The sequence below is a fragment of the Bradysia coprophila genome (assembly GCF_014529535.1).
Source record: "Bradysia coprophila strain Holo2 chromosome IV unlocalized genomic scaffold, BU_Bcop_v1 contig_81, whole genome shotgun sequence".
NCBI lineage: Eukaryota > Metazoa > Arthropoda > Insecta > Diptera > Sciaridae > Bradysia > Bradysia coprophila.
This window is the reverse complement of record NW_023503375.1, coordinates 4,444,846-4,457,884: the sequence shown is the minus strand read 5'-3', so window position 1 is coordinate 4,457,884 and position 13,039 is coordinate 4,444,846. Positions and strand designations below refer to the sequence as shown.

At 35.7% G+C, this 13,039-nt stretch overlaps 1 protein-coding gene across 5 annotated transcripts in view; it reads right to left on the bottom strand.

Annotated features, from left to right (window-relative positions):
* Positions 1–1,149: 1,149 nt before the first annotated feature.
* Positions 1,150–13,039, bottom strand: part of LOC119072256 (LIM/homeobox protein Lhx3) — a 54,219-nt gene continuing 42,329 nt past the window's right edge. The window contains exons 1-8 of one of the 5 annotated variants that reach the window (XM_037177442.1): positions 10,694–11,066; positions 2,942–3,116; positions 2,637–2,848; positions 2,366–2,558; positions 2,151–2,302; positions 1,894–1,957; positions 1,687–1,814; positions 1,150–1,591 (exon numbers count right to left, since the gene is read on the bottom strand). In XM_037177442.1, the coding sequence (XP_037033337.1) occupies positions 1,401–1,591; positions 1,687–1,814; positions 1,894–1,957; positions 2,151–2,302; positions 2,366–2,558; positions 2,637–2,848; positions 2,942–3,116; positions 10,694–10,805 (1,227 nt within the window). In that variant the 5' untranslated portion in view covers positions 10,806–11,066 and the 3' untranslated portion in view covers positions 1,150–1,400. Of the gene's footprint in view, positions 1,612–1,686; positions 1,815–1,893; positions 1,958–2,150; positions 2,303–2,365; positions 2,559–2,636; positions 2,849–2,941; positions 3,117–10,693; positions 11,067–13,039 lie in introns of those variants that run through there. The other 4 variants (XM_037177443.1, XM_037177439.1, XM_037177440.1 and 1 more) reach the window with 4 other exon arrangements.

Here is a 13,039-nt window from a genome sequence, read left to right as displayed (position 1 = left end):
TCTAGTAGCCCTATATTTTTTTACCGAATAAATTTTTTCAATTTATGTCAAAGTTAATTTGAGTTCATTTTCATGCAGTGTATTAGGTCCCTTATTTGACGTTGCGAAAATGAACCACTCCTACCTGGTTTTTTTTACTCTGCTGTGCTTGCACTTTACTATTGTTTTGGCTTAAATCTTCCACTTCGCAACCCTCACACTTGTCAAAACAACAAATGTACAAGAAGGAACGTAATCTACTATTAACAGGTTAGTAGCGTAAGCGTTGGCGTTGCTATTAATGATCAGAAAGTTTTACTTACTTACTAAAGACTCTTTGCAATGACAAGTCTTAGAGGCGATGTAAAGATGTCTGCAAAATTATATCTCAGTTGAAGAAATGTTTATAATACTTACTGCAAAAACCCATAAAACATAAGTAACATACTTTTCGCCGGGCATTCTTAAAATCTATTTTTCTAAAATTTCGAAAATACGAGAACCATCCCCGTTAGACCGACCAAAGGTTATTGCAGTGGCTTTCAAGCGAACTACATCTTGCTATGGCCGTTCAAAGTCAGTGGCCTAACATTGTCGTTTTTGCAAAATTATGGCTCACGCCGAAGATGACACTTTTAACCACTATATTCCCTGTTGTCCCGTTAGTACATGATCTCAGCTTTAAAATGACACCTTGGTCGCCCATGTAGCTCGTCGGCCACGGGAGAAAAACAGGTAAGAAAATTGGAACTTTTCGAGTTTCGATCAACTGCCACTGCCGAAGGAGAGTTGGAAAAAATTTTGAAAGCGGTTTTGGAACCTAGGGCCGAGCCACTATCTAGGCACATATAAATGGGCCCACTAGAAAGTCGGTCCGATTTCGGTAGGCTGTTTTTCAAAAGAATCCCTCCAGGTGTTAAGATACAGGGAGAAAATGACCAGCAAGTTGTATGTAGGATCCTATTCCCATTTTGGGAAATGAAGGAATCCGTTGAAGTCTCTGCGTATGAATTAGAAACAATTTTCCTTTTATTTTTCATAATTCTTTTTGTTCAGAATTTTTCTTCATTTTTTATCAAAATATAATCTACCGACGATAAATATTTACATAAAATGTTGGTTTTCTTTTAGATTTAAAAAAGTAAAATAATAAAATAAATAGAAAAAAACAAGAATTTATACCGGAAGAGCACAATAACTAAAAATTAGACCTGCAATGCAAGTAAAACAATGTACAAAAATAAAATTTTAAAAATTAATGGATCCACCAACGTGTAAGTCATCCATCTGCCCTTCAAATCAAAAATAAAATTTTCTGATTGAAAGTAAAGTATTTGAAAACATTCATGCCCTTTCGGTTTTAGTTGCATATAAAATAGCTTTTGTTTCTGATAGAAATTTGATTTGTTTCTCCTAAAATATCAATAATGCACGGCCGGAGTTGAATTTGTTAAATTTGTAGGTGCCGATGAATCACCGAGCCACGAATCAGGACTGGGTGGAAAGTCTGGATATCCGTGTGTTGGACTAGAATCGTTGCTCATATCAGACACGCCACTTCCTGGTAGGCCATGTGGATGGGATCCATGTAGTAGAGAGTTGACTGGTTGACCTAGAACAGAACATCGGTGTCTTTTGATTTGTCTAGAAATGTAATTCCGCTCAAAAAACGAGCCGATTGGGAGTTTTCCATCCCGTTCAGCGTACCTATTGATGTATACACAATGTTATCAGGATATGATGAATACGATAAACCTGGTCCCATTGGTGTGGGCGAATGACTCGAGAGATATGGTGGCGGACTAGCACTACTGTGTATATACGAACCTCTGCCACTGAAGATTAAACGAAATTTTATTTGATTAATCCTCCAAATCGATTCATTACTCGTCTGGTTTTTTTTTTGGGGCTTACCTATGTGGCGATGCACCATCTTCCATACCCATATTTACAGTACTATAGCTATCGTTGCTCAAATCTGCAAACAAAAACAGAAATTGAGCTCAATTTTCCGTGGCCATGTCCAGCATGTTCAACAAACAAACAACGATGGCGGTATCGTCAGGAACGATATTGTCGTTTTTTGGACGAAATTATCGTCCAAAGAACCATATTATCGTTCCTGACGATATTAACCATGTAGAAATTTCGCCTCTCCACAAGCAACTTACCATGGTGACTAAAGCTATCTAAATCAATTTTAAGTTCATCTTTATCTAACAGTTTGTCATGTCTCGGCGAACCACCGCCCTTCATTGATCTAAAGTATTGACTCCATCTCGTTCGGCCGGCATCTTTTTTGAGTCGCTTTTCTTTCGCTCGCCTAAAAACGAACCGTCACTGATGGTCATAAATTTTGCTCAATGCAATGACAGTACTCACGCACCTATTTTGAAACCATACTTGTACCACTCGCATATCTAAACCAGTGTCTTGGGATAATTGCTCTCTAACGTGTCGAGCCGGTTTGGGACTATTATTGTACGCAGTCTTCAGTGTCTCTAACTGTTTTGCCGTTATTGTTGTGCGGGGACGTTTATTCGGTTGATCACCATCCAGTGATCCATCTATGTATAATCCTGTAATTGGACAACGGGGAAACATTGCAATTCATGTTTCAGTTGACGGACATATTACGGTAGACGGCGTAACTTTACCTTTCGCTTTTGCTGCATCGTAATCCGATTTGCAGACTAATTTCCGATCTTCCATTAAGTAAAATTCGTCGCCAGTATTCAATTGTCTGGAGCAAATGGCACATGCGAAACACTGCAAATGGTACACATTGTCCTGAGCTCTGCGCACAACTTGGGTCGGTGGTATACCCAGATCACATGCTGAACATTTTGTTCCGTATCGCCTGTGTGACCCGAAAACGTGAAACAAACGGTCATTATTATCACAAAGGGTTCTTTAAAACAATCGACGAATACGAAAAATGCAACTTGAGTGCTTTACTTACTTAAAAAAATCGTCTTTGCAGAATAGATGACCGTTTCGTGCAAAGCATTTATCATTTAATTGAGCGTGGCATTCACTACATTTTAGACATTTTGCATGCCAGGTCCGTTCTAACACTTTCAAGATGAAACGATCCAAAATGAGCTCATGACATCCGCCACATTTCGGGATTGTAGCTGGAAATAATTTAAAAATTATTAATTTCGTCTAAATGCACAGAAGATTTTTAAGTTAATTTTCGTTTAAAGATCTCTTTCGGGCCGAACTGTCCTGTATTTAGTAGGCCCCACCTTTTGGGCGGATCAGGTCCCTTGACTGACAATTTTATTAATATATTTTTAATCAATTTTATTTTATTTTCCGTCGTTAAACTTCCGAAACATAACTGATATGAAAACCTTCGCTTGAGTCCATATTGTTTGGAAAAATACTTTTTCTGTTCTGAATTTTCTTGAAAATTTGCGGTAAGATTTTTAGTCAACCATAAATCAATACAAAGACTCGTGTGAATTACAGCCCTCGCTTCGCTCTGGCCGCAAATTTCATACTCGTGTGAGTTTTAATAGCGCTCACCCCTTGGTAATTTTCTAGCCTACGTTTGTGCGCAAAAATATTCGTTTTTTGATGATATCTCTAAACCAAAATCTTTCTATGAAAAAGTAACACCATTAAAGCATGTAAAAATGTGTTACTTTTAAGGGAAAAAATGGTTTATGGTCAATGTGGGGAAACCTTTGCAAAACACATAAATTGACACATTTGCAAAGGTTTCTCCAAGTTATCATCCACAAACCAATTTTTCTCTTAAAAGTAACCCATTTTTGCAAGCAAGACTTGTTCGTGCGCAAATTGGTATAGTGTTCTTAGAGCATTGTATCGAGTACCACTGTCGCCATGGCCTGATGAGAAATGGTATTTTTGAACTGCATATTAATGTAAAACGTCGAAAGACGTATTTAAATTTTCTCTCACATCGAAGGAGTGGTTGAATGTTTATGTACATTTTTGCATGCTTTAATGGTTTTACTTTTTCAAAAAAAGATTTTGGTTCAGAGAAATCATCGAAAAACGAATATTTTTGCGCACGAATGTAGGCTAGAAAATTGCCAAGTGGTGAGCGCTCTTAAAGTTTTCTGTTTGATTGTTTTATAACGTCATTCCATACACTTGAATAACGATTCAAAAATAGGGTTTTCATAAAATTTTCTGCTAGTTTTGCCCGTGGTAGCCAACTATCATGCGTGATAGCTGGATATAACTAACCGACAAAATCAAATTTCATCAAAGTAATCTTTTTCGATCGATTGAATTTCCAACAGTGTAAATGTAAAATGCTGTTTTTCTGGAATAACTTCCAGATCCTTAATCCCACATAGCCCATCTTCGAACTTAACCTCAGGAATTTAATTCTGCGTCGATTAAAAATTATTAATTGGTTGATAATTACTCAAGTTATCGTGTTTACAAGCAAAATATTGGGACAAACAATTCCGTTTTTCTTAACATTTCATACAACTTTTGGGATAAACATTTTAGGGTATTTTCTGGCATAAGACCCTGACTTACAGTCAAGGGAATTAAATATATGTAGAAAATTGAGGCAACAATAGTTATTTGTTTACCGACGGGTGATAATAGAAAATTCGAGCGAGAGCGATGCGTGGGGCCAGAGCGAAGCGAGCACCGAGAAGACATTTGAAAATCCGTCGTATTCGGCCCCGAATTATGAAACCGCATGGGTACTTAAAAAATTCCCAAACATTATAACTCTCTGGTCTTCTAAACCTACTGCCTCACTCAAAACACTAAAAAGAAATGTTTGTTGGGTTAAATTTCAAAGAAGGGAAAAATTGGTTGATATGGACTAGAGCTATTCGGGATGTCGGTTCACGGCGCGACGTCGAGTTAAAATAATTTTTTATGTAAAAAATACCTTCGTATCTGCGTCCTTTCTGGAAAAAGTGTGATCATCGTTTTGTTTCAAAAGGTGTTGGCTATGAGTAAAACATAATAAATGTTTGTGGTAGTGTAACCTACCACGAGAAAACGCAATGGTACAGGAAAATTGTCACAAATTCTGAGTTTTCTCGTAGTAGGTTGCATCACCACAAATATTTATCATTAAGTCTTTGAGTAAAAGCCAACAATTCTTGACAAAAAACGATGGTCCCTTTTTTCCAAAAAGGACGCGGACTCGAAGTTATCATCGAAAATAAATTATTTTTTCGCAATTTAGCGGCGTGTTGATTCGTCTTAAATTTAGAATTCTGCGCAAACCCCCACATATAGCTTTTGTTTGATGCATAGCAACGTTCGCCTCTTTTATTCAACCGACACATTTTCTGTTCTGGACAGAATCGAAAGAATCCAACTGGAGAAACAATAGTTATTTGTGTATCTGTTTTTTGTATCTGCTTAAAATTTCTTTCATCAGCAGTATCAGTATGAATGTGCGTAACATTTACGAAGTACGTTCATGGTGTGTACAAAGTATTTTATGTGGATTGAAAAACTTTGGCCGGTTTTGGATGGTTGTTTTAAGGCACTTCGTTCGGCAAACAATTCGCGAAATTGTCTAAAATCAATTGTCCAAAACAGGTACACAAACAACTAATTACATCGCAAAGACAAAGTCCGAAAGTACTTGTCAGTGGGATGTATTGAGTTTTTCATACAAGCGATGCGAAAATCCTCATTTTGTACACTTTTTGAAAATTCTTAAAACAAAGAGAGATGAAGATCTTATTATTACACTGATAAAATGCTTGTTTTAAACATGAGCGAGGGTAACTCTAAGACCTCGAGTTTTTGTTGTAATTTTTTTTACATGCTACATGCGTCGAAGACCGTACTTTTCATGTTTTAAGCACTTCTTTCGACGCCCTCAGCATGTAAAATCCATTACATAACTCGGGATAAAAATGAAAAGTCTCGTTTTCGTGTGTTTATTGACCTCGGCTTCGCCTCAGATCAACAAAATTCACACGAAAACTCTACTTTTCATCTTTTTATCCCTAGTTATGTAAAATACTATTACAGTCATTACAGTCGTCAGCATTTTCGCCGATAAAAATAAATTCCAGTAATGACAGTAGCACTAGCTGAAAAATCGACAATTGTGAAGGGGAAGAATTAAATTTCTATTTATTTTGTGATAATTATTTAAAGAATGGGGTTGGATATTTCATTAATGCAACATATAGAACCGAGGGAGACTAGCGACATTTCGCTGGAAAAAATCTATTCAGTTTATTAGTATATTACTTCCGAGGTTCCAAGTTGTGTATTTGATATGTCAAATAACAACTTGGAACCTCGTAAGTACAATGCTTTACGTTATTGGGCAATGTAAATGAAAATGAAACATGCCGCGCCCGCCGCGCTCACAGTGTTCAAAACCGTTATTTCCACTATCATAAATCTATTTTTAACATCAGTGTGTCACTTTGCGACCCCTTTATGTACCTAATTACCCTACAGTAACAGTAGACTTTCGAAAAATCAAGATATTTTTTTTTCGTTTTTTGGGTTTTGGAGCCCATTTTCCTCTTGAGGGGTTTTTAAATTTTCCTTGTTAAATATGAAAATCCTCAGGACGTTACAGCTTGTATTGAGACACCTCAAACATACTCCTTATGGTCTTTTCTATGCTCCCCCCACCTTTTGCCTTCACTTACTGCTGTAGAAATGTTAGAGACAACGATTTTATTTCATGAGGCTTTTTTGAAATTCTTTGGTTATTGATGAAAATGTGGATAAAGAGATCTGTTTTGCAGCGATTGGTGAGCAGGAAGGTTTGGGAACCTAGAAAAGACGATAAGGAGTATGTTTGAGGTGTCTCAATGCAAGCTGCAACGTCGTGAGGATTTTCATATTGAACAAGGAAAATTTACAAACCCCTCAAGGGGAAAATGGGCTCCAAAACCCAAAAAACGAAAAAAAAAATTTCTTGATTTTTCGAAAGTCTACTATTACTGTAGGGTAATTAGGTACATAAAGGGGTCGCAAAGTGACACACTGATGTGCAAAATTGATTTATGATAGTGGAAATAACGGTTTTGAACACGGCATGCCGTAACACGTAAAATAAAATATTGGGCGACCGACATCAATCACTACACAACAAACACATGGTCAAACTGCAATTTGAACATTACAATACTCTAACACTAGTCACTAGTTTATTGGTCTGATAAACTTAACTGACAGTTGTTAAATTTAGCAGCGCTGACAGGTGTTGAGCTTTCGAACTTAAAATTTATTTATAACGCGCTTATGCGACAGAATCGTTTTTCCACAACTTTCTCTGTTTAATATGTAAGAGGCTGTTCCTCAGAACCCGATGTTTGAACACCTGATTTGAATCAGGCCAGGCTCAGGTTTAACCTAAAATCTTATACTCAGGTTGAGGTTAAAATCCGATCCATTTGAACTAAATCCGGTCGACCAGAACTTGATCGAAGCCTTATGCTTAAAGTAGAACTTTCCGAAAGCACTTCTTACAGTGAACGACATCTCAAATGTCTCACTGTCATTTTTTTCAGAGAATGTCATTGTGAATTTGCAATGACACAATAAAATTCTCAGAAAAATTTGACAGTGAGACATTTGAGATGTCGTTCACTGTACACTTTTTATTTCACTGTTGCGCGATAATCTTTCAAAATAATATTTTAAAAGCGAATACTTTGGACTAACGTAACGTAAATGAAATTCAGGCCATAATCGGTTTCAATATCATATGGCTAAAATGAATCATCGTGAAAAATTTGTGTAATACTATTCCATATATGTAAAATACAGTATTTTCGGTGTCTAAACTGTGTGATCCTCTTCAATGTTATTTCAAATAGCAAAAGAGAGCAAAAAATGAAATGAAAATGTAAATGGAGTCTAAAAAGGTCATGAAAATCGTTTAAAACCATTAATGGGGCATTCCAGGAGTGATTGAAATTAATCTAAATTAGAGATGAGCGGATTAACCGAAATTTCCAAATAAGTTGACAAAGGGCGACTAACGAATGCCCGTTAAAGGCCCGGTTCACGTTTCCGAATTTTTTAGATTAAAAATGATTTACTTTTAGCACGATTTAGATTTATTAAATTAAATGATACGTGAGTACAATGAGAGATCATATCGTCGGCAACATGACTAAAGGGCATATCTCCGATATCTCAGGAACTACTGAACCGATTTTGAAAAACTTTTTTTCCCTGAAATGTAGTAACAAGTTATGAATTTTGAGCTTTATAGAATTCAGTGAAATCAGCATTTTTCGTCGTATTCTCTAAAGGCCTTTCAGTTTTTCCACAACAACTTCCGAACCGTATGGCCGATTGATTTCATGTCGAAGTTAAATTTAATCAATTTTGTCAATGTTCATTTTCATACAGTATACTAGGCCCCTCATTTGACATCCAAGAAATGAATCGCTCCTGTGGTTTATAAATAAACTATAAACTGTTCCGTGTTTCATTATTAATATCGGAAATTCACAGAATCTAAAAGGGTATCGGCCCAGAAACGCTAAAAAAAGCAAACGTGAAACGTTTTCAGTTCGACGGAACGAATTACAACAATTCAAACACCGGATATATGCCGAAGAAGATACGGATTTAATGAAATAAGTCGATGAAGATCTGGAAGTATTTACGCTACATGAGAACGATCGGGATTACCGAAAACATTTGAAGAAGGAAATGATGCGTGTAAGTCTCTTGTCATCTAGTACATTTCGGACAGCAAATTCGATTACATTAAGGATAAGTCGATAGAAAAAAGGACATCTACGACACTCTCAAGTCAATATTCGAAAGTATAATAGCGTCGCCGGGCAGTTGTTACTCCGAAAACAAGTACGCACATTGAAATATGACGTAATCGTTGATATTAGGAAACACCTTCTGGAATTTGATATCATCATTCGGGAATTTTAAGGAATTGGAGCCAAGCTAGAAGAGATAGATGTAATATGTCTTGCTAACTCTTGCTAACAATTACTAAGTCGTATGATTCGCTCAAAACTGGAAACTCTCCACCTTGAATTACTCAACATTGAATTTGTAAAGGAACTTTTGTTGGACGAGCATACGAAGTGAAACGTTGAGAACAAAAACTGAATATCAACCAGTGGACACTTCCCATCTGTCATGAGTTCGTTCAGATTGCAGTGTCACAACTGCGGGAAGGTAGGACATACGAAATAGCAGTGTCCAGATCTGAATAACAATTCGAATGGTAAAGGAAGTGAGGGATAGGGATGGGAGACGTTCAAAATTATCGATAATATCAATCGAAAGAAATTATCGATAATCGATAAATCATATCGTTATCGATATTTTAATATTTATCGATAATTATCAAAATATCGAAATTCAATAATTATCAAAATATCGATATTTTGATATTTATCTGAAAATTCATGATAATATACCGATATATTGGAATATATCGATAAATATCGGATTTTCGGACCGAAATATCGATATATCGAATTATCGATATCTTGATAATTATCAAAATATCAATAATTATCGATTACCGATATTTTCATTGATAATTTTCGATAAAAAAGTCGATTATCGATAATCGATAATTATCGATAATCATTATCATTATCGCCCATGCCTAGTGACCGAATCAACACAAAATTACCTTTCTAAAGACACTCCACACGACCTTGTACCGGCTCGTGTACCTCGAAAAATTTCTGCAAGAAAACTGTAAGTTTTCACTCATTTTTTGGTTGTAAACTACAACGGCACATATCTCAGTGTGGATGAATTTTCAACCCAATTAGATCCCATTTGCCCCGGAAGTGGGCCTGGAAAATGCATTTGATTTCGGTCGGCTGTTTTTCAAAAGAATCCATCAGTGCATCTAATTGGCAAGGCTCAAACAATTGTAACGGCAACGGAAAGTACAATGGAAATTCGAATTTTAATAAGACTTCAGCGAATCTTAGCGATGGACGTTGTGATATAGAAATATAGAAATGAAGTATGGAAATGGAAGGAAGGAAGGAAGAAATATCGAAATGGAAAGAAACAGGATACAGTAATGGAATCGGAACTTAGAATTTTGGATTGAGTGTAAAACTATTGTATGGAATCGAAATTTGGAAATTAAATTGAAAATTGAATCTTTGGTTTATGTAAGTAAGCGGTGGTGTTGGATTGGATTATGAAATTTCCATTAATTTAGTATGCAACAGCACTGCTCCTAGCAATGCATACTGAATTGTCAAAGGTCAAATTTGGAGGCTTTGGTGTTATGATCTACCACTTAGGCTTGTTTGTATTGTATGTTTTAACTCACACCACGAAAACACGCAATCTACCTCTGCAAAAGAAACGCGGTGTTTACTGTTATTTCAACAGCCTCCGAATATTTTTTATTTTCATGCTAGAAGCAGTGCTATGGATAAGTTCATAATTAAACTGATCCGTATTTCAGTAATAATATCGGAAATTCATTACGAATAACGGGCGCCGCGCGTAAAAAATAGTATATATCAAAAGCTGCGGCCGGGCTTCATTTAAAATCATTGTGTATCAACCCACTTTCAGACTATTTTCTATTATAATCCCTTCCACAATTGCCTTGAACTCAAAACATTTAATTGGTTGAGAAGACATTTCACACATAAAGATGCTAAAGCGGGCTCATAACGGCCCTTCAGTTGAACAATTATAATTTTCGGTTACTTAAACAACTACACCACAAATTAATGTTGCCTTCCGTTGAACTTACATAACAAAATTTTCGGCAAATGATCCAAATGAATTGCCGGCAGTCTATCATTCGAATACGTATGAGCATTCAATAAATCACTATTTCGCATCATTAATTTTAGTACTTCCATTCTACTTCCGATTTTTTCATCTAATCCACCAATTTATTTCCGCACATTCGTACATTATTGACATCATCTATGTATCGGAACAAGCCATTTAATTCACAACAAAAACATTTGAGTGTATCTCGGTCACATTACAAGTATAAATCACTACGACCTCAAGATCATTTCAATTTGTTTATTAAAATTCTTTCTTTTTTTCTAAATCTTTTAAACTATTTCGTACAAATGCATTTCCATAAATTTCCACCGATATTAACCTATCAACCGTCTAATTTCAACTAACGAAATAATATAGGAGTTCATTCGAAATTTACCCCTTCGTATAGCCACCCCACTTATCACAATACAGAATACATATACAAAACAACCAACACAAATGGAAGAAGGAAAAAAAAAACATTTTTATGCAGCCGATTGGTTGTATATAGAGGTACAGGGTGTGGCTATATTCGATCATATTATTCACCCTTATATTGTGTTACGTACAATATCAACGTAAACCGAAATATATTTTCGTATACCATAGGAAAAATGTGTGTATGTTGTACATAATGTACAGCACCGTTTTGTGTACTCTAAATTTCCATGAAAATAGATAATGAAAATCTATATGAAATTTACCTATGCATCGTAGTGAACAGAGAATACTATAAAAGATACATTTTTCTGTACATAAAGGCGTTGCCTCAAACTTTTAGTGTTCTGTTGGTTATACTGTCTCTTCTTTATATTCTAGAGATTCCATTGATAAAAACTTAATTTTGCGATGCAAAAATTCGATTTCCAAATAGATTACAAAAACTATTCGATTGAGTTAGCTAAAGATTGAGCAGGTAAGAAAAATCCTTCAAAAGCTTCGCATCAAAGTAAGATATTAGCTAACGACTGTTTACTACATCTCTCAAAATATGGTACTACTTGATATGACGGTCTACTTTATCAGTCTCTTGTCAATGTAAAAAAAATAGAAGATGAAAGAGCAATAAGTTGCTGGTATCAAAAGAATATCGAAATATTAAAAATTAAATATCGAAGCAAAGCAAGTCAAATCCAAATATGTGGAGAATGCAAGTCTTTGTTGATTCATACATTTGTCAGGATGTTTTCCTAAGGCTTGGTTGTATATAAACTTTGAAACTTTTAAACAACTCGCCTGCTAGAGAATGTGACTATCAGAAATTTGATAATTGGCAGTTTTAGTAGCTGGTAGGTCATTCAACACCAGGCAAATAATAATTTATTTGTTAACTGATAACCAAACGATGTTGTTTGACATTACGGACGGGATGGTCATATACTATAATCTGGAATCCTCATTACTTAAATGCCAACGACCAGATTGAAAGGGTACAGAGGAAATTTAGTAGGCTAATGTATTTTAAATTTCAGATTGCTAATCCGAGGCCTGAGTATCCTATACGATTGAAGTATCTGAAGATACACTCACTTGAATCGAGGCGTTTAGAGAACGATGAGATTATGCTCTACAAGATCGTCCACAATCATGTTGACACGTATCGTGAACCAGTGAGAACGACAAGACAAAATGCGATCTTTTACCTGCCGAAAGTGACTACGAATTATCAAAGAAATTCGCCACTCAACAGAATACAATTAAATCACGATCTTAATTTGGGAGTCTAAATATTGTTGTGTCCACCATAAATAAGTATAAAGAGTTGGTGAGAAACTATTTCGACTGGTGAGCACCTGGATGATTTGGTTTACTCGAATGGACACGGACTAGACTAGATGATTTTTTCTGTTTGATTTTCTGATTTTATGTTTGATTTTCTATTCTAAACTTATTGTGATTTTCCCTTTCTCATCATTATTTTCGTTTGTATGGACTGACTTGTCATTGGGCCTCGGCCTGTTAGTTGGTCGGTAAACGATAAAAAATAAAAAAAAAATTAAAAAAAATTAAAATACTAGCCTAACACCAAAATAATCCGGGCTCTATTCCCGTGTCAGACATGGAATTTTTCCTAGCGATTATATTGCATTAGTAACGTCCTAAAGTTGACTCAAGCTTCATAATTTGGGTAGTTGCAACGATGTACACACTGAATGACTCGTTTAATGTAACCACATATATCAATTAGCACCTAATTTTCCGCAGATATTGCATACGTTAGTGAGGTCTCCACACAAACAAATCAAATCAAATTGCAATGTATAAGTGTGGAAGAAATCTCAGAGTCTTAGTTTATTTAGTTAACAAAATTCAAATTTTT